The sequence below is a fragment of the Aspergillus affinis genome (assembly GCF_023601865.1).
Source record: "Aspergillus affinis strain CMG 70 chromosome Unknown NODE_19_length_383810_cov_86_361570, whole genome shotgun sequence".
Lineage (NCBI taxonomy): Eukaryota > Fungi > Ascomycota > Eurotiomycetes > Eurotiales > Aspergillaceae > Aspergillus > Aspergillus affinis.
In genome coordinates, this window is record NW_026515800.1 from 66,855 (window position 1) to 91,603 (window position 24,749).

At 50.3% G+C, this 24,749-nt stretch overlaps 8 protein-coding genes across 8 annotated transcripts; 3 read left to right on the plus strand and 5 right to left on the minus strand.

The window, feature by feature from the left end:
- Window positions 1–2,828: 2,828 nt before the first annotated feature.
- On the minus strand, window positions 2,829–7,086 carry KD926_003805 (uncharacterized protein; the record flags this gene model as incomplete). The annotated part of the gene is made up of 3 exons (XM_053097705.1): window positions 2,829–3,716; window positions 3,787–6,641; window positions 6,714–7,086. 3 exons carry the CDS (start codon window positions 7,084–7,086, stop codon window positions 2,829–2,831), a joined length of 4,116 nt encoding a protein of 1,371 aa, XP_052958256.1.
- A 696-nt stretch (window positions 7,087–7,782) lies between these two features.
- Window positions 7,783–9,621, minus strand: KD926_003806 (cytochrome P450; the record flags this gene model as incomplete). The annotated part of the gene is made up of 3 exons (XM_053097706.1): window positions 7,783–7,979; window positions 8,065–9,347; window positions 9,413–9,621. 3 exons carry the CDS (start codon window positions 9,619–9,621, stop codon window positions 7,783–7,785), a joined length of 1,689 nt encoding a protein of 562 aa, XP_052958257.1.
- A 707-nt stretch (window positions 9,622–10,328) lies between these two features.
- Window positions 10,329–12,096, minus strand: KD926_003807 (cytochrome P450; the record flags this gene model as incomplete). The annotated part of the gene is made up of 3 exons (XM_053097707.1): window positions 10,329–11,340; window positions 11,395–11,891; window positions 11,956–12,096. The coding sequence occupies 3 exons, from the start codon at window positions 12,094–12,096 to the stop codon at window positions 10,329–10,331; spliced, it is 1,650 nt and encodes a 549-aa protein (XP_052958258.1).
- A 524-nt stretch (window positions 12,097–12,620) lies between these two features.
- KD926_003808 (uncharacterized protein) lies at window positions 12,621–13,956 on the plus strand (the record flags this gene model as incomplete). Its single annotated transcript, XM_053097709.1, has 4 exons — window positions 12,621–12,668; window positions 12,724–13,183; window positions 13,254–13,340; window positions 13,415–13,956. 4 exons carry the CDS (start codon window positions 12,621–12,623, stop codon window positions 13,954–13,956), a joined length of 1,137 nt encoding a protein of 378 aa, XP_052958259.1.
- A 260-nt stretch (window positions 13,957–14,216) lies between these two features.
- Window positions 14,217–15,663, plus strand: KD926_003809 (uncharacterized protein; the record flags this gene model as incomplete). The annotated part of the gene is made up of 2 exons (XM_053097710.1): window positions 14,217–14,578; window positions 14,724–15,663. 2 exons carry the CDS (start codon window positions 14,217–14,219, stop codon window positions 15,661–15,663), a joined length of 1,302 nt encoding a protein of 433 aa, XP_052958260.1.
- Window positions 15,664–15,672: 9 nt separating this feature from the next.
- On the minus strand, window positions 15,673–18,091 carry KD926_003810 (uncharacterized protein; the record flags this gene model as incomplete). Its single annotated transcript, XM_053097711.1, has 5 exons — window positions 15,673–16,014; window positions 16,802–17,115; window positions 17,170–17,854; window positions 17,922–17,983; window positions 18,040–18,091. The coding sequence occupies 5 exons, from the start codon at window positions 18,089–18,091 to the stop codon at window positions 15,673–15,675; spliced, it is 1,455 nt and encodes a 484-aa protein (XP_052958261.1).
- A 307-nt stretch (window positions 18,092–18,398) lies between these two features.
- On the plus strand, window positions 18,399–20,846 carry KD926_003811 (Hsp70 family protein; the record flags this gene model as incomplete). Its single annotated transcript, XM_053097712.1, has 13 exons — window positions 18,399–18,454; window positions 18,509–18,588; window positions 18,647–19,098; window positions 19,164–19,208; window positions 19,270–19,336; window positions 19,390–19,559; window positions 19,637–19,791; window positions 19,840–19,939; window positions 19,994–20,091; window positions 20,147–20,164; window positions 20,224–20,401; window positions 20,454–20,595; window positions 20,647–20,846. The coding sequence occupies 13 exons, from the start codon at window positions 18,399–18,401 to the stop codon at window positions 20,844–20,846; spliced, it is 1,761 nt and encodes a 586-aa protein (XP_052958262.1).
- A 956-nt stretch (window positions 20,847–21,802) lies between these two features.
- Window positions 21,803–24,206, minus strand: KD926_003812 (C6 zinc finger domain protein; the record flags this gene model as incomplete). Its single annotated transcript, XM_053097713.1, has 3 exons — window positions 21,803–22,755; window positions 22,822–23,099; window positions 23,152–24,206. 3 exons carry the CDS (start codon window positions 24,204–24,206, stop codon window positions 21,803–21,805), a joined length of 2,286 nt encoding a protein of 761 aa, XP_052958263.1.
- Window positions 24,207–24,749: the final 543 nt, after the last annotated feature.

The window sequence follows — 24,749 nt, forward strand, 5'->3', positions numbered from 1 at the left end:
GATAGTGATTTACGAATGGTCGCAAGCGTATCCTAATATGCTGATTAATCGCCTTAGTCTGACCATCTATTTGCGGATGTCTAGCTGTGCTGAGCCGCAGCTCTATACCCAGGATTCGGCAGAATTCGTGAATTCAGAGATGAACTGCGGTCTCCGGTCAGAGACAACAGAATCCGGTATCTCGTAGTATCAATAGATATGTTTAATGAAAAAGCGTACCATACCCCGTGCTCCGATCTTTTTATGACAGGGAACTGACACTGGTTGCTTGTTTAACCGGCAAACTACTACAAAGGCCATGTCGAATCTACTCTTGTCCTTCGGGAACTCTTTAAAATCCATAGAGATGTGCTACCATGGCCGAACGGGAACCGGTAGCGATTGGAGCAGGCGGGAAGTCTTATCCCTAAGGATCTTATCTACTTGATACTGACAGTTTCGGATGTAGCGGTCTATATCTCGACCCCATTTCAGCCAGTAAAATTATTGCTGGAAAAGGCGACGGGTCTTCATGCGTTCTGGATAAGCGGTTAAACGCTAACTGTATATTTTCTCTAAAAGTCGGGTACGCAGCTCTAGATCTTTTTCCGGGATTAAAAGACGTCTCTGGTACAGGAGTAGTCTATTCTGCAACAACTAGGTATCACTTGATTTCTGTGCCTGGGCACGCTGGCTCTCCAGTGAGGGAGCAGATCAGTTGGCAGCTAGCATTTAACAATTTTGATCCTCTCCAGGTTTTTGAGAACGCAGAGCTGCGTGATTAGCGTACGTTCGTCACGGATAGCTTGCTCTAGGGCATCATCCGGTATCATCTGTTAGATATTGTAGTTATTACCAGTCCTCCCGCGGTAATCCTTCCGTGAGAGGATATCTGCAATCACATTGCTCTTTCCGGGACGGAATCGAATTAGGAAATAAAAACGGGACAGATACTCAGACCAGCGCGTTTGCCGTCGGCTAAACTTTCTTTTAGTTATAAAGTATTCTAGTGCCCGGTAATCAGTTTATATACTAAACCGGTCAGTTCGTTGCAGTCTCTCTAGCTCAGGACACCATTCTTCTAGAACGTGGATGATTGCCAGCATCTCTTTGTTATGGATATTATAGTTGCGCTCGGGACCTGACATAGACTTAGAGTAGTAAACAACCGGGTACCAGAATCTTTCGAATTCCTGAGAGAGAACTCCTGCAATCGTCTCGTCTGAAGCATCCGTTTCTAGTTAACTGTGACATCCTGAAGCCAGGGAACTTCCCGGTGCGGAGGAACGTTCGGGAGGAACGTTCCGGTTAGTTAGTATAGGATCTAGGGACCCTCCGGAAGGCATCCAGGAAGGTTCCTGGATGCTCTGCAGGCATTCCTGCCTGAGGCGAAGCCTCGGGCAGTATATAGAGCCTCTACATCCTCCCTTCTAGATAGCCTTTCTTCCCCATGGGAAAATTCCTTGACTACGAGTCATAAACAAACTTGTCTTATACCAGGCCCCTTTGTAGACCGTCACAATGCGTAGGTTATGATATCATTCAGTGATTTCCGTGCGAATTTTTCGTATGACGTCTACTGACACATGTACTAGGTATCGACTATCATGCTAGCAATGTCTACAGATTGCTTGGACAAGAAAGAATAGGGCTTCATGTAAGGATTTTAACCCGATTAAAATGAACCTTATAACTTTATACTGTAGTTATCAAGCCTTCCAGGCCAGGATAGCCACAAATAATCAACACTACGTCCTCATTTTCGAATTTTATTCTTTTAATCAGTATTATTCATTTTGATAGGGAAACATTGGCATACCATTCTACCACGTAGATATTCGGGATCAAAATTCAAAAAATATCTATAGACTAGCGTTAATTGGTGTTCCGAGAATTCCTTGACTCTTGGGATATCCAGGGCCGCTCCCATAAACATCTGGGCTTGTACTGTCTTTCGACGGAGAAATCCCAGAACAATATTGGCCATGTTAGTACAGCGCGATAGTACAGCATTTCCTTCTGGGGAAAAGGTCGTGGGCATCAGAAGGAAAAATAGCTTCCCTGATTCGTCATTTTCGTGATGGCAGTGCTGGGTTTTTTGAGGAGTGTAGCGGGCAAAAGTAAACTCGGTATAAAGAAACGGGCAAAGGAGAGACCGCTAGTTAGGGTACAGTTTATTGAGGTTACTTATTCAGGGCACTCAGTCTTCCGTTTACCCCGTGCTCAGTAATTGCCTCAGGCTGCTCAGGGCGTGCTCTGGTCTACTCAGTGAGCAAAAAGCGGCAAGGGGTGAGCACTAAAACGGAAAGGGAAGGCTGTCGACCTGGCTAGAAAATCAAGTACGTATGTGCATACTTGTTCATCACCCCTGCTCTAGACAACCCCTCTTCCCCCAGGGTTAACCTGAACTCCGGCAACTCCGATTCCCCTTTCTGAACTGAGGATACTCCGGAGGAACGCACAGAGTGTATACCCTGGCTCTGAGATCATCTAGATCATTAATCAAATGTGTGGATACTGACATCGTTGAAGTGGGGAGGGTGGCCGAGTTTGGCCCATATCACTTAGGTCAAATCAGTGCTTCAAGGCTGTAAAATATTCTAAAATATTTCATTCGCCCCAAACTAATAAAATAATAGTAAATAAGAAACGGTTTCCTTCAGACAAAGCTATAAATGAACGCACCGTGAGAAAGGCGTAGTAAATCTATTATTAGATCCTGTTGTCTTCATTTCACTTGTTTCCAAGAAATAAGATAACCCTATTTACCCCCTATATTCCTTATATCCAGAGACTTATATGAGTATGACGGACATTCTAAGCATGGTAGACATACGGAAAGATCGGTATTAGACCTTCTTGGTACCTTTCGGCGCCCTCGCGAGCCAGTACAAGAAGAACGTCGCCACCGCGTTGACCAGCACATACACCGCCAGGAGACCCAGATCTCTCCATCGGTGAGTGACATCAATCCCCAAGACCTTCAGCGCCGAGTTCGTGTCGGCTACCGCGCAGAACAAGCATTCCCCGACCGTAGTATCGGGATATAACACCTGCCCCCCTGCACTACTCACGTAGGAAGCCATATACTCGCCACAAGAAGTTGCCTTCGTGGGGAGTGGGACTCGAACAAGATCGCTTGCTGTGCAGTGAAGCTTCGTATTGGCGAGGGCAGCAACGATCATCCCTTCCATCAGGTAGGTGACTGGGCTCACGCGGTACATGAAGATCCAGAATCGGGGCAATGCGTCAGGTTGCGCGAGAACACCGCAGAAGACCAGACAGAGCGTGAAAAGAAGGTTGGCTACGTTGACGGCCGTAAGTGAGTCGTGCATTCCAGCCGCAATGGCTTGTGAGAGCGTGGACGAGAAGATGAAGAAGACCCAGAGGAGAAGGAAGACCAAAATCGCCCGTTGGTCCATGGTGAACATACTATCGTGCGAGCCATTCCTCCAGAATCCGGTTGGATAGTACCATGCCACGAAAACGAGTACAGAGGTTAGGGACTGCCACACAATTTCGACGATCATGTTGGCTGCGACAAAGACGGCCCAGTGATATGTCTTGGACTGCTGCTCACGAGCCTCGAATTGGTCACGATTGTCAATGAAGCGCGGGATGATTTGCTGGTCGACCGTGTTGAACACTATCGTGAGAAGAAAGCAGGAAAAGAGCGAGCTGGTGAGCCCTTGAACGTCCTTGGCCAGGAACCAGAAGGATACTCCATTGAAGAAAGCCTGGAGTTCAAGTCAGATTAGCACAGATTATGAGACCAAAATGAAAATAGAAAAACAAGAAGGAACATACAGCACCAACACACAAGGCAAGTTTGGAGTAAAGGTAGGTTGGATCTCGCCAGTAATCTTGAAACATCCGATAGGTGACGAGACGTAACTGCTGCCAATATGTCGAGGCATAGTCGTCGTCATCAAGAGTCCCAGTAGTTGTTTTCGCTGGGACCCGCTCAGCATCGGCCTTCACCCGAGTGATCTCTTGCTGGACAGCTTGTTTTTCGGCGCTTTGGCTCCAGATATTGGACCATTCCAGAGCACCTTCAGAGCTAGTCACATCGAGAAGCCACTCTGCCGGATTCTCTGCTTTTTCTGGAGATCGGGCACCGGATCGCTTAAAGTAGTCAATCAATGTGGACGCGGAAGGTCCAACATCTCCAAAATACACCGTCCTTCCTCCGTTCAAAAGCAGGAGACGATCAAACATCTGGAACAGCTCGGCGGATGGCTGATGGATGGTACACAGAATCGCTTGTCCGCTGTCTGCAAGTTTGCGCAGCAGGGTACAAATGGACCATGCCGTTTGACTATCAAGTCCCGACGTGGGCTCATCTAAGAAGAGGAGAAACTCTGGTCTGGCTGCCATCTCGACTGCAATGGTCAGTCGCTTGCGTTGCTCGATGTTGAGCCCTTTCCCCGGCACCCCCACAATCGCGTCTGCGTACGATTCCATCTCCAACATGTGGAGTACGGTGTCTACGTAGGAAAGCTTTTCAGCCGTCGAGAGACTGCGTGGTTGTCGGAGGAGCGCACTGAACTCGAGAGCTTCACGAACTGTCGCCGATGGTAGGTGGATATCGCTCTGCTGCACGTACCCTGTCCTGCGCTGAAATCCCCTGTCTCGCGGCTTCTCGTCAATGCGAACGTCCCCATGCACGATTCCCACAGATTTCCGGTTCGCAAGAACATCTAACAAGGTGGTCTTGCCAGCTCCCGTTGATCCCATCAAGGCTGTTAGAGTGCCCGGGACTACCCAGCCGTCGATGTCATCCAGAATCTTAGTTGCCTTCTTGCCCACCATGACATCGTACCCTACATCACTCCAATGAAATATTGAGGACTGCTTTGCTAGCCCTTCCACTCGTACATCGGGCACTCGATTAGGGCTGGGTCGGTCACCAGCAGTATCCTTAGTCTGTATTGAATTGTGGATGCTCTCCTCATCGTCCGGTGACAGGCGATTAATGTCCTTTCGGCGGTAGAGCAGAATGTCGCCCTTGCTTTTCTCTGCCTGAATATACTCGGCAGCCAGAAGATGAACAACACAGAAGCCAATCATCAGGGCGACAAGTATTCCCAGGTTCCTCCACAGATGATCTGAAGTATAACCATACTTTTCCTCAAGGTACCGATTCCCTTGGACGAAGGTTTCACCCTGCACTCCACCAATTGCTGAGCAGACCTTGCCGCTCATGCCACCGTCATTATAGGCTGGCCCGGTAGGCACCATGACGGAGCAGGGAAAGCGACGATTGCGAAATTCGTTGATCATCAGGCTCTCATTGGCGTACGCGATAGGGTTAAACCACCGGATCCAACTGAGCCAGGGAACTTGATAATGTGGCGGAATCACAAATCCCGCATATATAATGAAGTTGAAAATCATGATAGACACCGGGGCGAGAGATTGAGCATACGTGCGCGATAGAGATCCTACCGAGCGAAATATCATGGACATGGTTACCATAACCACGAAGCCAAAGAGCCAGAAGGCGAAGAAGGCGGCGGCATCGCGTCGTAGCTTCGTCAGGAAATAGATGCACACGTTGAAGAAGAGCGAGGTCACCATTTTTACTGGCAGGTCAGCAAGCATTGACGCGATAGCTTCTGCCACGGGGTGGTAGAAGGCGTATCGAGTGTGCTTTTCGACGATGGGTCTTTGCGCCCACAAACTATTCACCTCGAACGCCGGGAGACAGGAGTTCATCATGGTCGCGTAGAAGATCAGGACACTCCGGGCTTGGAAGCTCCCGGTATTCTCCTCGAGATTGTAGAACACGCTGCCCAGAATAATGGCGAGGACTGTGTTCCCGATGACTCCAGAGACGAGTCCCTGCATGTTATGGCGCGATCTTATGAAGGCCCTTTCCACACAAGCACGAATCTGATGAGACACAGTCGTGGGATAGACCACCGAAGGATCGTGATCTTGGTGTGACAAGGAATGCGCTCTGTTGAATTCTTCCACCTCCTTCCTGACAGCCTGCCACTCAGGGCTTCTGCGCCAGGCCGTCGCGAACTCATCTGGCGAGCGGGGGACTCGAACCTCAAAGCCAGACCGGACGATTCGTTCGTCTGCGTTGGTCAATGAGGTCAGAAAATCTGCCGTTGTCGCGCGTGGAGGGCGCATGAAGCCCAAGTGAATGAAATACTCCGCAGCCTCGCTGGTAGAGCCGAAATAGATCTGGCGCCCCTCATAGAGCAGCAGGACCTTATCGAATGTCTGGTACAGAGGTTCAGGAGCTTGATAGATAGTAGTCATAACTGTCGAGTGTAAGACGTCCGTAGCACGGCGCAGCATCCGGACGAAGTTGACGGCGGTCGCACTGTCTAGTCCCCGAGTACTGTTATCCCAGCATTGCACAGGACATCTTCCAAGCAAGGCCTCTGCCATACTTGTTCGTCGTTTCTCACCACCACTGAGTCCGCGAACCATGTCATTGCCGACCTGCGTCTGTAGAGAACCCTCTAGCCCGAAGATCCTGGCTGTCACCAAGCCGATCTCGCTGCGAGTCATCTGGCCCTGAGGTCTCATGTCCGCCGCGAAGGATATTGTTTCCCCCAGCGCCAGCTCAGGAAAGTGAATGTCATTTTCGGCCAGATAGATGCTGTCCCCCCTGAACTTGCGATGCATGTCCGAAAAGGGAACCCCTATAATGGTTGTCAGAGAGAGAAAAAGGGAGGGAGGGAGGAAGGGAGAGAGCGGAAGACTTTCTCACTGACCCTGATATTTAATGTCGACTCCATCGATGTCTAGCCCATATACATCACCCGCAATTGTCTTGAGAAAGGTCGTGCAGCCACTTCCTGGGCGTCCCAGCACCAGGAGCATCTCTCCGGGAAGAACCACGCCATCCAAGTTTCGCAGAATCCGGATCTTCTTCCGCTGGCTGATCCCCAGCAGAGCCTTGACGAATACTGGAAGACACAAGATATATGTAGCGAACGTATGCTGAAATAGGGTAGGCTCAGTGAACCCGTTCACGTTCACATCTGTAAACGAGACGCCGCGCAGGGTCCGCTGGCTTTTCTGGCACGTTATTTCTGCTAGCCATTTCTCGAGAGGTTCTTTGATCTCATCTGCCGGGACTGCCATTCTTGATGAGATGGGATGTCGTTACTTGAGACACAACAACATGAATAGGGCTGCATTGGCGGGAGTACTTGGAGTGCATTGCCTGAACTGTTCACGTGGTCATAAGGGGGACGAGATAGACGGGGCTACTCTCCAAGATACCCCCTGAGAAGGGCAAGGCTAGTGGTTTGGTTGGGAATGTAAGTTTTTTCCAACACCAGGATTTCTGGGCAGACCAAATTGAAAGAACAAACGGTCAGTTCTAAAATTGGGTAGCAGGGCGCAGTGTCGACAAAGTGAAAACTAATTCTTGATTGATGCAAGGTGATTCCGGGGAAGAACTTTTGATTTAGTATGTACTGTATATGAGTATGTACATACGCTGAGAAAAGGATACCCCCAAGGCCCATGAAAGAATGCTCAATTTGGGGCGTGAGCACGCTTGCACAGTAGGTACATACATCCATGGATACATACATACGGAGTAGATTTCTCTGCGGCCTCTGTCCTCGCCCTCCACCTCTTTTCTCCCAACTTCTTCCTTTCTTTGTCTCTTTTCTTAAGGCTCTCTACGTTTCCACTGCTGTGGCTTGCTTGGCAGGCCACTCCTCGACGAACTAATGCAAGAACCCCGACGCCTTATTCCTTCGCGGCTACATCGGCTGAAAGCCCAAATCCCCCCTGACTCGCAAGATCACGCGCATAGTGAGTTCAAGCCTAGAGTCCTTGTCGACGCCGAATGGCGAAGGACACTTTGTGTTTTGGCTTCTGGGTCCCCAGTCCAAATGTGGTGCTGTCCATATCCAGAGAGGACGGGGCTTGAATATCCAAATCGAATTGACCGACGAAAAACGCACAGCAGAATAACACCATCTGCTTAGCAAAGTTGCGGCCAGGGCATGCAGAGCTGCCACCTATGTAGAAGGATAACCGGGGTTGCTTTTAGCCACTTATGTACTCGAATGTGCTTTCAGGTCGATTCTTGGACGAAGCACTTACCACCATAAGGAATCCACGTTCCTTCCAACCCCTTCACTGAGAAAGTAGGATGATTTCCAACCGCATCGCATTCGGGATGATCAGCATCCAACTGATCCCTCGGTATCCTCCGCGGGCCCGAGCGCCAATCCGTGGGGTCCAGCAGGAACCTATTTGCCCAGAACGTGTCCAAGGGGTGGGCTCCGTCCTGGGTATTCCATAGCTGCTCGTTCATGTGGTTCACGTAGGAGCTGACCATCACGACGTCGCTCTGTCCAAGCCACCAGCGCCCGACGGACACGGGTTCATGCGCGGAGCACCGCGTGACGTACACCTGGACGTAGAGTCGCAGGGTCTCGGCGTAAACTGCTTGCAGGAGATCATTGCGCAATAATCGATCCATAGAAACCGTAAATTCTGGCTTGAAGCTGATTACTCCCTCGGTTTCCAGACTCTGCCGCACACGATCTAAAAGGTCCGGGTCCTGAAAGATGTGAAAAACTGCCATCATGGAATTGGGCAACACGTTGGTGATGGAGGTCCAGATCAGGCCCAAGTCGGCGGATGCTATCGAGGCATCGTCTTGTTTGTCTGCGACCAAGAGGAACGTCTGCCTCTCACGTATCATTTTGGATCCCCAGCATGGGTCTCCATCTCCGTCCTCCATAATAAGCGATTCGTGGAAGTTCACCCGGGCATGACGATACCAGTTCTGAATCTGGTCGAGCAACGAATCCCGCGCGCGGTAGGCTTTGGGGACAAGCCATCTTGGAAATCTTTTTGCTAACCATGGAGTCGCTGCATCAAATTGCCACAACGTCTCCATGAACATGGGGTTGACGTCGAGCAAGAGAGGTCCAAAAAGTGATTGCAGCACGGCGCGTCCCACATGGTTCCGAAAGAACAGCAGCATGTCGGGCATCTGGACCCATTCATCCCCAATTCCCAGGCTGCTAATCTGCGACGTAATCATGTCCTGGCAGCGCTGGAAGGTAGGTGCTAGTCCCGCCCCTGATAAGCCTCGTAGCAGGGAGTCGTGAGTCAAGTAGTCAACACGATTATGTGAGACGACGTTGCTATTCAGATGTGGTTTGCGAAAGGGCCCCGAGTCGTCCGCCGTGTAAGTTTCCAGCGGCCTGTCCTTCATGCCGAACAAATACCGCAGCCCTACTGTATAGATGAATATCGGGCTGGAGAGCAGCGGATGTTTCCACAGGGCAGCAACTGCTTCAGGCTCCTGGAACAGGTAAATACCCGCCAATGGGAGGGAGATTCGGACGCATGTTAATCGTCCCGCATAAGTCCTGTGGTGCACAGCAATCAACAAAGGAGCCCCTAGTAGCGAGAAGAAGGTTGAAGAGAAACATACGTTGCCCGCCTTACGAATGAGATCCCGTGAAACAAGAAGGGAATGGTATGGCCGAGGATGGGGAGAGCCGCTGGCAGGCTCGGCGGGATTTCGCTGACTCCAGTGAGATTGGGTCGATTCGCCCAGTGATAGAGAATCCAGGTTATTAAGTAGGTGATGCCGAAGGGTACGGACAGGAGGAATAGAAAGACCAACGACTGCGAAGCCATTGTAATGCCACAGAAGCTCGTGATATAGCAGACAGCGCATTCAGTTTGAGAGAGAGCAGGAGATTGAGGGAGGCAAGGAAGAACAGATGGATCTCATTGGTATAAATAGCTAAGGTAGTGACAACAATTCAGTCTCACACAGCCTTGGCTTGTCGCTTCCCCATTATTCCCCTAGGGCCTGCTCACATTCCTGTTGAGCAAAATAGCCCCCCAGCTCCCTTTACAGCCCCCCGGCATCGTCCAAAATAAGGCCCCAAGTACACGCACATTGCAAAACCATGAGGCTCGTGAGACAAACATAAGTATAAGCGCTGCTGTGTTGTACAAATCAGCTCTGCAGATGGGTTACAATCTTGTCCATACCCTTGTGTGTGATCAAGAACCAGACGAGCAGAACCCCGGTTGGTTTACATATATCTCATGCATTACTAGACAATATGAACATCTGACACTGGTCTCTCAAGCCACCACTGAATCCCGGTCGTTTCCCCTCCCCTCATGGTGTCCTTATCCCTCGCTTCAGTGGCGATCTTGAGCTTGAAGCACATCTTTCCACGCGGGCGATCATACATGCCAATGATGGCATCATGAAAAGGGTCTATTTCTTATTTTAGCCTAAAGAATACGAGATTTATTTGATGGCGGGCGAGGCTTGAATGTAGGCTATTGATCTCGACGTGGTACAGTAAGCGTTTTTGCTTTAATTCTCACTGGCTTGTCGACTTTCGAAAGGTGACGCGGCACGGAAGGCCGTCGGCTGGGTGAGAGCCTCCCAGGGGAATTTGGTAGGCGCGTTCGCCAAAGACGGTCATGGGCCCCGGCCGGGGATGTTGATGGTCCCATTCTGCGTACCGGTCCTGGAAGTCGAACTCCCGGAGAGTGAGCACTAGGGTAATCTTGACATCTAGTAGGGCCAGCGGTTGACCGATGCAGTCTCGCGGACCATATTCGAAGGGACGCCAGGCACCTTTGGGAGGATACAACGGATGCTCTGGTCCAATCATCCAGCGCTCTGGTTTGAAAGCGTGTGGATCCGGCCAGTAGTTAGGGTTACGTTGAAGACCCGTATGGATGATCCAGATGCACAGGCCATCTGTCGGGTACTTGGTGCCATTCTTGTCCTGCAAATAGACCCCCGGCTGGCCCTCTCGCAACGCGGAGGCGGCGGGAAAGAGACGAAGCGTCTCCTTGATAACCGCGAGTGTATATGGGAGTCGGTTGATTAGCTCTGGATGCTGCTTCAGCATACCTGCCGCAGCTGTGATGTCCGACCCGAATACCTCGTTATGCTCGCTGCGTACCTTTGCCAGTATCTCCGGGTGCTTCGACAACAGGTAGATACTGTAAACAACCGTCGCAGCCGTGGAGTCGTGACCAGCAAATAGGAAAGTTCGGATTTGGATAGTCGCCCATTTTTTAAACCCGTGGTCCAGCTTCTCACCGGCCTTCCGCGTGCTCATATATTCCGCGAGGACAATATCAATGATCGAATTTGCCCGCGTGGAAGAGTTCTGCTGCTTCCATACTTCGTATCGCTTGTCCAATTCGACCCCAATGTACCGGTTCATCGTCTGGCCATTGTACCACTGCATGAGCGGTCGCATGGGATTCCACCGAATAAAGGGATTCATCTCCTCGTCCTGGCAATGCCACTCGACTGAACTTCTCATGGCCGCCGCCAGTGCATTATTTCCACGCTGAGAGTGAAGGCGGGCTTTCCTGTTACACGTTAGGCTTTATACTTCAGGACCCGGGTTGGTAGAATAAACCCACATGGCAACGAGTCCGATAATGTCCATGACGTAGTCACAAGTCATTTTGTCGAGGGTAAAAGTATCTCCCTTGCGTGCATGCCCGCGAAGGATCTCCACGTACTCTTCGGCTTCTTCGACAATATGGGGAGTATGCTCGAGAATGTTACTGGCGCTGAATGCGGGATTGAACAGTCCTCGGGCATGCTTCCATTCGGGGCCATTGGTCACGAAGATGCTGGGACCTCCCGTGAAGGGATTGAAGAACTTGGCGAGGACGGGCGGCTTTGGCAGCGCATATGTCTGAGAAGCCTGCACTGCTAGATCCGGCGAGGTTACCACCAATAATGGTTTTCTGGAGAAGGGCCAGACATCAATGTAGAAGCAATTATCGTTGTCGGGAAACTCGTAGGACAGTAACGTAAAAGCTTCCGACTGCTGCGATCCTTTGGGGTGTCGCTTCATAAGATCGGGGAGCATCCGCAGATTTCCTGCTGCGAAATCCCACTTCGGCATTGGCTGTGCGAGTTACGGTCAGCCAGTTTGTCCATTCTCAGAGGGGTTTATCGTCTGGATGGCATACCAGGCCTTGCTTTCGCAATCGATAGAACATCAGGCGTACTTTGAGCATCCCGTGAAAAAACGGAACCATGATAATAAAGATCACCGCCAGGGCCACTCGAGCCCCATACGTGGTGGCAAGATCGAGGATTGCGGCGACCATAGCAGTCGTGCGTGGGTAGAGAGAGAATTGACTGGAGGTCAGGTCCGTGAAGAAAGAAGAAGAAACAAGAATCGAAATCGAAATCAAACTCGAACTTGAACTCGAGAAAGCAATTTGGAATAAATCGAGAGACAAAGAGACGTGACAGGGGTCAGGTTGACCTTAGCGTTTGCCTAGCGCTCAGCCTCCCAACACGGAAACAATGAGCCCAGTTCGAAAAAGCAGGGGTTGATATGGACAGGGAAAAATGGGAGAGAGGAGGGAGGTGGGAATGTGGAGGGCACAAACAACTGGGGCTTCAACATGCATGCAAATGCGTTCACACATTGAGAAAGAAACCGATGACTGCCTTTCCGGCCCTTGTCCCTACAAAACACCCAGACAGCCTTCATCCACCACGGTAAAAGGTCAATTGCCCTGGACCCCTCCATGTATGCATGTCATGTCTTAAAAACCCTCTACTGACCTTCGTTCCTGAGGTTCTCCATCATGATACACATCTCTCGGACACCTCTGTTGTCAACATGGCACCACAGGACCACTATGGCCGCATTCATAAAACCGCCTTTGTGGTAAGGACAGTGCTGTCTCCGTCCCTAGTCTCACTCTACTTATGCTGTGGCCCAGGCGTCCACTGCCGTATTCCTCACCTTAGCAATTGTTGGAGTGGTTATTCGGTGCATAATTCGCTTTCGCGCGCCCAACCAGCGATTCCAGATCGACGACGGGCTGTTTGCCCTCGCAGTCCTCCTGCTACTGACTAGTCAGATCATGATATATGACAAGGTAATGGAGCCGATGTACTTTTTTGCCGCCCTGCACGGCCAGGTTTCGGGCATCGAAGTCCCACACAACTGGCTCGAACTCTCTCACAGCTTCCATAAATGGGAAGTGGCAGCTTTGAGTATCGGGTGGTGCTGCATCTGTACGGTCAAGCTATATTTCTTGGCCTTCTTCAAGAGACTGATCGATCGCTTGCGCTTCTGGCAAATTTATTGGTGGATCGTCGCCATCTTCAACCTCGGCCAGCTAGGGTTTGGAGTAACGGTCTATTATCTTGGATGTCCATTCTGGGATGAGCGAGAGCGTATGATCTCCGACCTACCCCTTTTATCTCGAATTTCTCACATTCCAGACAGTCTAACATGTAAGCATAGTTCAATGTTCTTCCGGACAATACATGTCGGTACTGGTCCAGCATTCTGCGGCGCAAATCTCGTTGGACATTGCAGCCGATCTTCTCAGTAAGCTTCCCTCATTTCCTCCGCCTTGGGTCTTCAGAATATCGTTTTTCCTTGCTGACGTTGCATAGTCTTAGTTATTCCAATCGGTATCATCTGGAGGATCAAGGTCCAGTGGACCCAGAAACTCATGTTGACGTGCTCCCTCTGTTTGACCTTTGTCCTAGTCGCTCTATCAATCACCCGAGTCGCTGGGCTGGTATACCAGGGTGCCGTGGACATGATATGGGAAATCTACTGGCAATCTTTGAGCACTGAGCTAGGCGTTTTTCTGGCCGCCGCGTCGACATTCCGATCCTTCTTCGTGGTACAGAGACAGAAAAAGAGCCCACCTTCGTCATTCAATCGCTGGCTCAGAAGTTCCACTCCGAGAAGGTCGGGTCGGAGCCAGCCCGATTCTCTGTTTGGGTCCTTCTCGGATGGTGGATTTGAGCGGCTATCACAAAGCCGCGGTGATTCCAACCCATCTATTGAGAATATTGAATGGTATACCATGTCCGGCACTTCGCCAGCCGGCCAGACCTATAATGTGGCTTTGGATCCTGAGGCTGGCACTGATCCCATCCATACCAAAGCACTGCCAGCCGAACCTGCGAGTGTTTTGCAGAAACCCCACTAAGTGATTCTTGTGGTGGTGGTGGTGGTGTATAGACACCTAACGAAAATTCTGTCGATACTATGATATGGAAGATATACTTGGCTAGAGAGCCGGAGGTATACTACCTAGTACAGCCTCATCCGGGTCTGGACCAATCAGCTGAATGACGATCTCACGGCTTCGTGGTCTTTGCTGACGCCCCTCAATAACTCAGTTGTCAAATTCTTTCGTTTATGATTAGCAATTAATTCTTGACGTTTTTCTTCCCAGGACTCGTAGAAATGGTAGACGAGGCCCACACCTCCCTGGCGGCTCTTGTCATAGCCATCGTGGCTTTGTTCATCGCCTCCGTCCAGCTACTGCAGCAACTCTTCGGCACTGCGGACGGCTACCGTCGCTGCCAGGAATCTATCATAGGTCCCTGGTCAGGACTGACGCGCTTGAGCTGGCGCTGGTCCGAGTTTCGGTTCGAGACCAAGTACACCACGCCGCTGATTGTATTGTACGACACGGACGAGCAATCCAAGGATCCCCGAATCGTCGGCATCAACGATAAGGCGCCACCTAGGGAGCTGCAGCAGACAACTGGGACCACGAGGTTTGCAATCGGCCGACGGCGCGATGGCGACAGAGAATTCATGCGGTGCGTGCGCGTCGTCGTCGCTGGGTTTCGACTTCTCCCGGCGATCAGGTCTCATGGGCTCTGTTTATCCGTACGATTCATGAGCGACAGACGAGGTAGCGGATAGAAGAAAGTGTTCCCCGATCGGAGAAACAGGCGTTTGAAGGCCCCTTGATGCCGCCATCTATGGTCGAGCGGGAAGTGGGTGTCGAGTACGTGGAAAGGTCCTGGGATCTGATGATCCCCGAAGTCACGAGGCCGCTGGCGACGAGCACCTTGGGGGACATTGTGGTCATCGCGCATCGCATGGTCATGCGCTGGCTGGACCTCTTCGTTTCAGCGAGGGCTTCCTGCGTGCCGAAGGAAACGGACATAGCTTAACGGCAACCCTTCTGCGGGGACTGGGACCGGTATTTCAGTATAGCTTCGGGAAAAAAGCCCCTGCGGTTCAGATGCACGAAATCAACGGTGGCGAGCCAGCGTTTGAGTGGGTTCCTGGAAAGGATGCTCTCGTGCCCACGAAGGAGTCGGATATGATGGCCTGTGGGATCCTCGTTGAAGACCCGATGTTAGGGCTGCCGAACCCCCACCTGGCGGGCTCCGACGATGCAGAAACACACCACCTGCTGAGATTGGCGTTGGTTCGGTTCAGGGTGGGCAAGGACATCGCGACGCGACTGTCGGATGGCTACTCGCAGAGAGGCATCGTGAACGGGTGGCAGTCCCGGGCCAGTTTCGCGCTTGGAGACCTCGTCGGGCTCGTGTCGCCGTTTATTCCACTACCGGGCTCTGACACCAACCCGATTGTGAGCCCGATCCGTACGTCGCAGGTTGGCTCGTCGTTTCTGTTCTGGGAGTCAAGAGAGATCTTCCTCCTGTGGTTGAAAGAGATGGTTCAGCAACAACACAGTGCAGACATAGTAACTGGCAGCCGATCGAACCTAGCTATGATATGTGATTACATAGTCGAATTGCATGACAACTATCCCGACGACTTCTTCAATCGATGGGGAAATGACCCCTACGTCAAGCAATCGACCGGACGGACAGACGCGACGTCCTCGCACATCAACACCGCGAAACAACGATACATTGAGCGTCTATAGGAGATGCACTCACGCACCACTCAATATTTCTCGGAGAGACCCGAGCATTTCAAGTTCTTGGTGGCAGAGTATGTCAACCTGGCAACTGATGCGTGGCCGCGAGCGATTGAGAACACTCGGCAGGGCAAGGCGCGAGACACGAAGGGCAAGTTCGACGGTCCTCGCAATCAATGGCATGAGAATGGTCATGTCCTTCTTGATTCGCTGGATGATTTCCATCGATAAAATGCAGGGAAGGTTTGGGGGCCGAGAGGGTGCAATGGATGCGTGGTGGATGATGGTGCTGCGAGGGGTGACCTGGTATATGTCCTTCTGGATCACGGTGCCCACCTCGTTGATGCCTTCGTACTGCTACGCGAGTCAGTCGGTTGTTTATCTTTCGTAGGTAGGATTTACATGGGGGTTAGATTGTTCCAACAATTTGATTGACTTTAAAGCATACTAAGTCATAATTCTGCCATTCGCCTAGGCACTCAGTCGTCGAGGCATCGAGTGACTGACAGGGCCAAATTGAGTGTTTGTGTGAGTCGATGTGTGCAGCGTCAGGGTGAGGTGAAGCAGTTGGAGGGTGTGGCTACGTGGATATGCGTAAAATAGCCCTTCTCTAAGGAGCGTTGACCCTTTTGGTGCAGTGGTATATCTGCCATTTGAATTGTGACTTGAGGGCCATGATTGTTCGGCATTTGTATAGCTTCATTACTGCTTCATTCAGCTCTTCCGTGGCCTACTAATACTACTATTATTCGGGTATAATGTAAATCTCTCTCTCTCTCTCTCTCTCTCTCATTAAGTTTAATGCCATCAGTGTAGACGTTCCAGGGGCCGGGTGAACTGCAGAGGTCATTAACGATGAAATGAATGAATGAATGAATGGATGAATATTCGAATGCCTTGATCAAAACTGAGGTAATTGATTGATGTAGGAAAATTCGAGGTCTTCCATGATGTTGCCTACCTAAAAGGTGCCTTTGGAGGGGTAAGCTAATAGCGAAATGCTTAGCAGCTTGCCTTAGGCATCCAAACATCAGGATATATCACTCGAATCCCAATCCATCGTCCACACTAGCTCCGGCTCCAGAAGACTCTCGGCGCCATCCTGGCATTGTTTCGCTAGACCAGGCCAGAGGGACAGTCTTACTGCGTTCCCCGTTCCTCCTCCATCTCCTCCACCAAACGCCATGAATTCCCAGGAAAACTCCGATCCCATTGGGTTGCAGTAGAGCAAATACCGAGCTTGTTGTCGGCTAAGAGCCGTTTTGAAATTGGCGCAGCCCTGCACAAGCTCTTGAAATTGATGCTGTCTTAACTTGTCATCCGTGGGTGAAAACTTGCCAAATTGCTTTTCGACCTGGTCAATAATATCGCATATTAAGCCTTCTCGTTCGTCCTTGGTGGATTCTTCGAGGAAATCGCAGGTTATGGTTTGCCACGTTCTCAGTGCCTTTTCAGAAACTGGGGAACAGTTAGCATGCTGGCACTGCACACTCAGTCGAAATTATATAGTACCGATATTCTCAATCCCGTCTTTCAACACTCCGATGAAATGACCCCCGGAGTCATCGTGAATTCCAAAATGATATGGAGCAAAGATGTGACTGTGTATCATGTTCACGATGCCTGCTTGGATCCAAGCCTGAAGTTGAAGAGAATTGTACGGAAAGTTGCAGGGTTCCTCTGTCTGAGGGTATATGAAATGTAGTTTGACCCATGAGTCTAAGTCATGGCCGAGTTTTCGCATTATTCCCGAAATCTGCTCGTCATTCATCTGCGCTTGTCCGATTTGCAGTGAATTGATTTCGTTGTACAGCTCATTCAATGTCCCACGGTGAGCTTTCTCGTTCTCCTCAGCTCGTATCTCTGCTTGTGAGAGTAATTCATGTTGCCGTCGGCTCTTCTCGGCGTCAAGCAAATGTCTGCGCTCATTGAGCTCTGCCGCATGTTGGAAAGCCTTATTCTCCCGGCGGAGGACCTCATTTTCTTCACGGAGGATCTTATTTTGCCTGCAACACTCCGCGACTCCTCTCTCTAGCTGTCGGATTTTCGTGAAGTCGGTTGAATGTTTGTGGTCTGCCTGACGTTGGAGAAGCTGGATGTCTTTATGATATTTACAAGCTTCTGATTCCAGAAGCTTGCTTTTCTCTTTGTAGGCCAGATCGCTTGCTTTTAGTTGTTTCTTGATATCTTTAATCTCCTTTTTGGGCGTTAGCGTTGAGCATCGAGATGGGTTGAAAAGCTGGGGATTGCGGAACACCACGTACCTTTTCCAACGCTATCTTCTCATTCTTTAGTCGATCTTGTGCCTCGTGGACATCTTCAAGAGCTAATAAAAATTAGAGCAAAAATAATAACTAGCATCTTGGTCACCTCAGAACTTACTGAGCTCATGGCGAGCCCTAGACCCCCATAGATTAAACGGCCAGTCGAACATTTCGACGGGTGAACGGCCCTTTTTTGACGAAAATTGAGTGCAGGAAAGGAAGAGCCCTATATATATATATATGTATGGTTCCAGGGCTCGAGATGAGGTGAATAATAGGTAAGGAAGGAATGATGCTCCGCCGCCGTCAGAATGAGGTGGTTAAGTATCACTATTGAATCATCGTCCACCCACTCGACCCTTACTTAACTGTCCTGTTTCCCTCCTACTCACTCGGGTGCTTCTCCTAACTCCAATAAAGTGACAGCGATAGCGAAAGAAATACTTTGACTCTAACTTGATAGATACTACTGACATCATGGCAAGGGGACCTTCATACCTTGTTGGGATCGACTTTGGCACAACGTATAGCGGGTATGTGAGAGACCGATCATTCATGGCGCTGAGGAATACTCACCGGTCCTTTAGAGTCGCTTGGGCACTTGATGGATCAACGGGGTCTGACGAGGACATCACTTTAGTATCAACATGGCAGGATAAAAGCAACCGTCAGCTATGAACTCCATTCTGAGTTCCATTTTCAACATTTTGCTAACTGCCAAGCAGGAACCTATGCCAAAGTTCCGTCAGTGATCGCTTATGACAAGGCTCGACGTGAAAAATGGGGCTACCAGGTCGATGCTTGCACTGAGAGTTTTCGAGGAATCAAATTGCTGCTGGATGAAGATCAGAAGTTCGATTATGCCCAATCGTTGGCCTCAAGGAAGTTGCTGGAGCTGTGTAATAAGGATGCGGTGCAAGTGACCGCGGACTACTTGGAGTGTCTTATTAAACATTCCAAGAAGATCATGATGAAAGACCGCTTAATGCCAGATGAAGCCAATATGAATTTGCGATTTGTTCTGACCGTCCCAGCCGTGTGGTCTGACAAAGCCAAAGATGCGACAATGAGGGCTGCGATTCAAGCAGGCATTTCGGCGGAGGATCTTTCCCTAATTTCCGAGCCCGAAGCCGCGGCGTTGCATGCGTTGCGCAAGGTTTTGCCAGATTCGTTCTCCGTGAGTTGCCCATTCCCAAATCATGGCGTATGCATGTATATGAAGCTAGAGTCTGACTGCTGCAGGAAAATGACGTGTTCGTTGTTTGTGATGCCGGAGGGGGAACAGTGGTAGGTCTCCTCAGCAACGTAGAATCAATGAAAGAGACTCAGGTAGTTACCCCTTTAATAGGACCTCATTTCATATCAAATCAAGACCCTAGAGCCCCTAGAGCTCGTGGAGGTGACCGAGGGAACAGGTTCATCGCCCTAGATAAGCATTGTTAGTTCAGCAGCTAACTCCAGATCACAGGACGTGCTTGTGGATCCATGTTCTTAGATGATCGATTTGAAGACCTCCTTCGTGGTAGAATGGGCGCCGATAAGTACGACTCGTTGTCGAATGTATCCAAGGATGCGGTACGATCTTACTGGCAAGAACGCGTGAAACCTTACTATACTGGAAGGCAGGAGAAGAGTGAGGTATGTAATTACTCAGAAGAGGCCACAGTTGATCATTCCTTCCCTGATGTCATATTATGTGACCTACCTTTATCCAGGTACCCATTGCATCGAGCATATCGTACAGCGACTCTAAAGACTCCGATACAATCAGTGAGGATGAATACGCTGAGACCGACAAATTCATTCCAATTGCAGGGGCGAAAGACGATCCAACGATTCCCATTGTAGAAGGGTGCTTCCCGCTGAGCCCGTCAGTCCACTGCATTATCTAAGAGACCGAATACTGAGGCGATTCTAGTGGCGACCTCGAGAACATTTTTGAGCCTATCATACGGGACGTCGAAGAGCTTGTTGCCGGACAGATAGCGGATATAACACGACTTGGGCGCTCGACAAAGGTCTCACACTTGTGGATAGTAACTCGCGCAGCGCATTAACTAATCATAGTACAGGCCATTGTCCTTGTTGGTGGTTTCGGATCCTCACACTACCTTTTCCGCCGGTTGCAAGAAGGCAACCCAGCTGTGAGGATTGTGCAGCCAGAAGATGCGTAGGTCCCCATCAGCATATGAGATATATGGACTATTGACTGATACGGGATTCAGTTGGTCTGCAGTTGTGAGGTTGGCACGGCCCCATACTCCTGGAACAATCGAACAGACCTGCTAACGATGATTTAAAGGGGTGCTGTGCATCGTGGATTACAAGGCAATCAGGTTGAAAGTAGAATTGCTCGTCAGCATTACGGAACTAGATGCAGCCAGGTGTGGCTCTCAGACGTCCATGGACCAAAGAATAAGTATTGGGATGACTTAGAGGAAATATATCGAGCCAACGAGATGAGTTGGATCATCAAAAAGGTGCTGGATCCTTCCCACTCATTTCTCCTTCCGGCTAACTCCATGAACCAAGTCCTCCCCAATGTACGAGGATCAACCGGTTAAGTTAGATTTCTATGTCAGTGTTCACGTTGACAACGCCGAGAGCAAATTGCTCCGCCATATTACTTTTTACCGCTGCAATAGTGCGAAGGCACCAAAAGTCGAAGACGACAGTAAGTCTGCGCCCACGGGTCATCTTCCCTTTCTTACTCACTCTCCCAAAGGTCTTATAAAGCTGTGTACCTTGGAGGCCGACCTTACTAAGATTCCTCGATCTTTATTTGTGAAGAGACGCAACTCAAAGGGGGTCGAGTATTACGATATCTCATATGTGCTTGTGATGACGTCCGCGTCCGCCGCGCTGATCTTTGAACTTCAATTCGAGGGGATGTCTTATGGGAGCGTTCGATCCAAGTATTATTGAGGAATAAGATTGCACTGTATTGCTCTTGGAGTTTTCGTCGCTATTCGAAGCTAGCCTTGATTCAATTAACCCGTCTTGCTATCTGAAGAGTACGTACCTCAGTAGCCAGTAGTATCATATTGTAGAGATACGTAATAGATTCTCTACTTTGTTCCGGGACGCTATATCAACAACTCACGGTCAAAGAAGAAAAGAAAAACAAAAGGCAAAAGCCTCCTGCAGGCTGCATTAGACCAAGTTGCTTATTAGACGAAGTGGAGCAGACGAACGAAGGCTGGGGGATTTACCCCATTGGGGAAATCAGCCGCGAGGTTAAATAAGAGACGATTGAGATAAAACCGAGTCGACAATATAATTGGAAATTGAAGGCTTCTTAGTATTTCACACGAAACTCCTGGAGGATTTAACCCAATCGGAAGAGATCCCCAACAATAAAAAGACGGCAGGTGATGGTAGATCACCAACCGAACAATCAACCATGTCTCAGGCGCACGGGGAGACGCATCCAACAACGGGCATTCAAACGGCGACGACTTATTGGTTCCGTCGGTTAACTCGATCGATGGAACGTTGCATGTTCCGCAATAGACTGGTGTAAAAGTGGAAAGAGAAATTCTGACGAGATTCCCCGGTCGGTTGGCTCGGAGGTTTCGAAGCAGCCGATGCCCCGGTTTGCCAGTTCTGCCGAAGTTTTTCCTTGATCCAGTTTTTTACTTTAAATTGTCTTGGGCCTCTTCTCTTGGTAGCTGATTTATGACCATTATTTTATTTCCCTCTCTTCTCGCTCTCTGTTTTCACCTTTGTGCTCTGGATAAAGTCATGGCTACCTGCTATGTGGGCATTTCTTTTTATTTTTACTGACCAGAACCACCTCGGATCAACTTATACTATTTACAGGCAAAATGCTCCAACACCATGGGTATAGATGATGCTTTGCTCATACAGACCACGCCTCTTTAAAACTCCGGCAGGCTAGGCATGCCCACGAGGCTCCTATCCGGGACCCAACCATCGAGCTCCATGCTGGTGTTGGGAGGTCTCGGCGTGCCACTATGTAGTGTGCCGCCACCCGGGATAACCCTCTGCTGAGGCGCCTCATATACATACTGTGATGGCACAATGGCTGGAGGATACGTTGAGAACTGATTCACGTTGGAATAGCTGAGGTGACTTGTGCCTTGATCTGATGACCACGTCGGGGTCATTCCTGGGGGCGTTGCATAGCTTCCACCCATGGTTTGATACGCCGAGACTTGCGACATATCCACGCTCACTCCATACGCTCCGACCGGCGGCTGTGAAAGTGCGGAGGCAGGATCATATCCTGGAGGGGTTGCAAAAGAAGCCGGAGCTTGTGATGTGGACGGGCTGGTATTGATCGAGGGGACAAGCCCCGTCTCTTTCTGCATTTGCCGTTGTTGGAGCCGATCATACCAATTTCGCGCTTTGATCGCAATGACATACAGCCATCGACTGGGAATCCTGTATTTCCCCCCGCCACTGGCTTCGGTCAGGCTGTTGGTCATGGCGTCCAAGTACATTTCCAATTTGATCGCCTGGGTCGTGATAAACTCCCCCAGACCTCCTGACCTGACCGAAAAATAGATTTTGAGAAGCGACATCATGGCCGCGCCCACCCGGGTATAGACAAGGCTAGGAATCGACCGCATCACTTCGGTATCACACTTGAGGAAGGTATCGAGCGTCTCCTGGGCCGCATTCATCCATTTGATTGTGACATCCACGCGCACGGCGCTCAGTGGGGTTTGATGCCGTTCGCTGCCTCCGTCTTCCGGTCTGGGGAGTGTGTAATATTGTCGCTTGATTGCATCAGGGTCTCGGTACCCTTCTCCGACGGCTAATTCATATATGGCAAGGTTGGTATAGTGGTATTCGAAGGTCATCGGCACTGTTGTGATATTTTAGTGACTGATTTCTTGATGCTTCAAGATCCAAGCGGCGAGGGCAAACCAACCAGTGAGCAACTCTGCGGGAACATTCTTCATCCAAGACTGCATCCGGCTATCAAACCACCTCAGTATGGCTTGAATTCGCGACTCCGTCAAAGGAGTAGTGGAACTGGTGTCATCAAGGCCGAAAGAAGCCATCGCCTCGTCAACGATTCTCTGCAACTCAAACCACGTCGCCATGTGCTTATCGAGCATGTTCGGCGATTTTTCTAAGTGTTTAACACACTCCTCCATCCAGTCATTATACAGAAGCAGATTGGGCCGGCGTGTTTTCATTGCGACGCTGTGATATGTCAGATGCCATCTTGTTTGCTGCAGAAAGTCCTAATGCTTACGTCGACGCTAAGTGATAACATCCCAGTATCGCTCTGGCCTGCTCAGCCATGTGCTGGTCGTACACACCCTGCCTACTTGATTTGCGGTCCGTGCCATTGAGCACCCTCCGCTTAGAGGCTAACCCGATCTCCAAGGCCATCGTGGCGGCGATATGGGTATACTGATAATGCTGCAGTTTCGAAGGCGAGTCCGGTGGATAATAAAAGATGATCATGAGCAGCAAAGCTTGAACCAGTTCCAAAGACTTGTCGCCGTTCATGAAAAAGCGCTCCGCATAAAGTCGAACCAACTCGCGGTTGAGGACAGCTGCTAGGCACTCGTCCACGGCAAGCGCGGCTGCCGCAATCACTGACAGAAAAAGCACAGGCTTTGAGCGACGCAGTTGGGCGGCTGTGGTATCGCACGGCAAAGTGACCATCGGAGAAAATCCTGTTAGGTCTGTCATATAAAATGCCACCAGTTCGTTGGCATAGTCCAGGCTGATCACGCCTCGGTCGACAACGTCTTCCTCGACGGGCAATTCCGGGGAATGCCTGGCTTGGGCGGGATTGAAAGAGGCAGCTGGTATCGAGCCATCTTCAAGAGTATGTGGATACAATGTGGACGAGCCAAAACCGGGAGAAGCTTCGATACGTCGAAGGGACCCCGAGGTGCTGCTTGGGGCGTCTAGCATGGTCGATAAAGTCTCTTTCGGGTCAGCCCCAAATTCTGGTTCGAACGAGTCCTCTCTTTCACTCCCAGTACTCTCCGTGCTACTTTCGTCGACGATGATGCGGTCCTTGAGGAGGGAGCGCATTTGGCGCATTTCCCTTTCCAGCTGAGCCACCCGCGAGTCAGTTCGCTTCCGCGGCCGCCGTCGCTGAGGGGCCACGAAGACACAAGCCCTCTTGGCTTTAACGCATCGCTGACATTGGTTGGGGAAGGCGTGGTCGGGCAGACAGCGGACTTTCAGACTTCGACACGATTCGCAAGACCTATTAAGCTGCTGTGTGGGGGCGGCTTGCTGGACAGGACCGGCGTCACTCGGAGTTGTGGTGACGGGCGTGGTCGACATGGTCTCTCCCCAGCCTGACGCCGAATAAAATAAACAGCAACCCGTGGATAAGAAACCAAGGAACGACGGGACTAATAGCATAAACAGAAGTATAACGAAATGAAAACTCAAATCGAGAGCTGACAAAGAAGGCTATAGGCGTGCAGAAAGCAAAACTTCATCTCCCGCGAACCGAGCAGAGACCCACCGCGAAGGGGTCGAAGTTAAATGGAGAAATAAACACGCTTTATGAACAATGCCATTGCTAACACGGGTGACAGGCACAGTAAAGAAGTGAAGAAAAGCATACGACAGGGTAAGGTTAAACCAGACCCCAAAAATCTCAGGAGATGGTGAACCCCTACTCCGTAGTGATCTGTCGGGCGTGATTGAGGGTGCTAATAATAAAGTCAATAAGAAGGGAAAAAAAGAATTAAAGAAAATAAATTAAGATGGAAGAAAAAGGGAAGCGAGGTCAATCCCTGAATCTGATGCAGGTTCGCAGACCTCAGTCCAATGAGAACTCCACTTTCCAGACGTCAAACCGCGCCATGACGGAGAGAA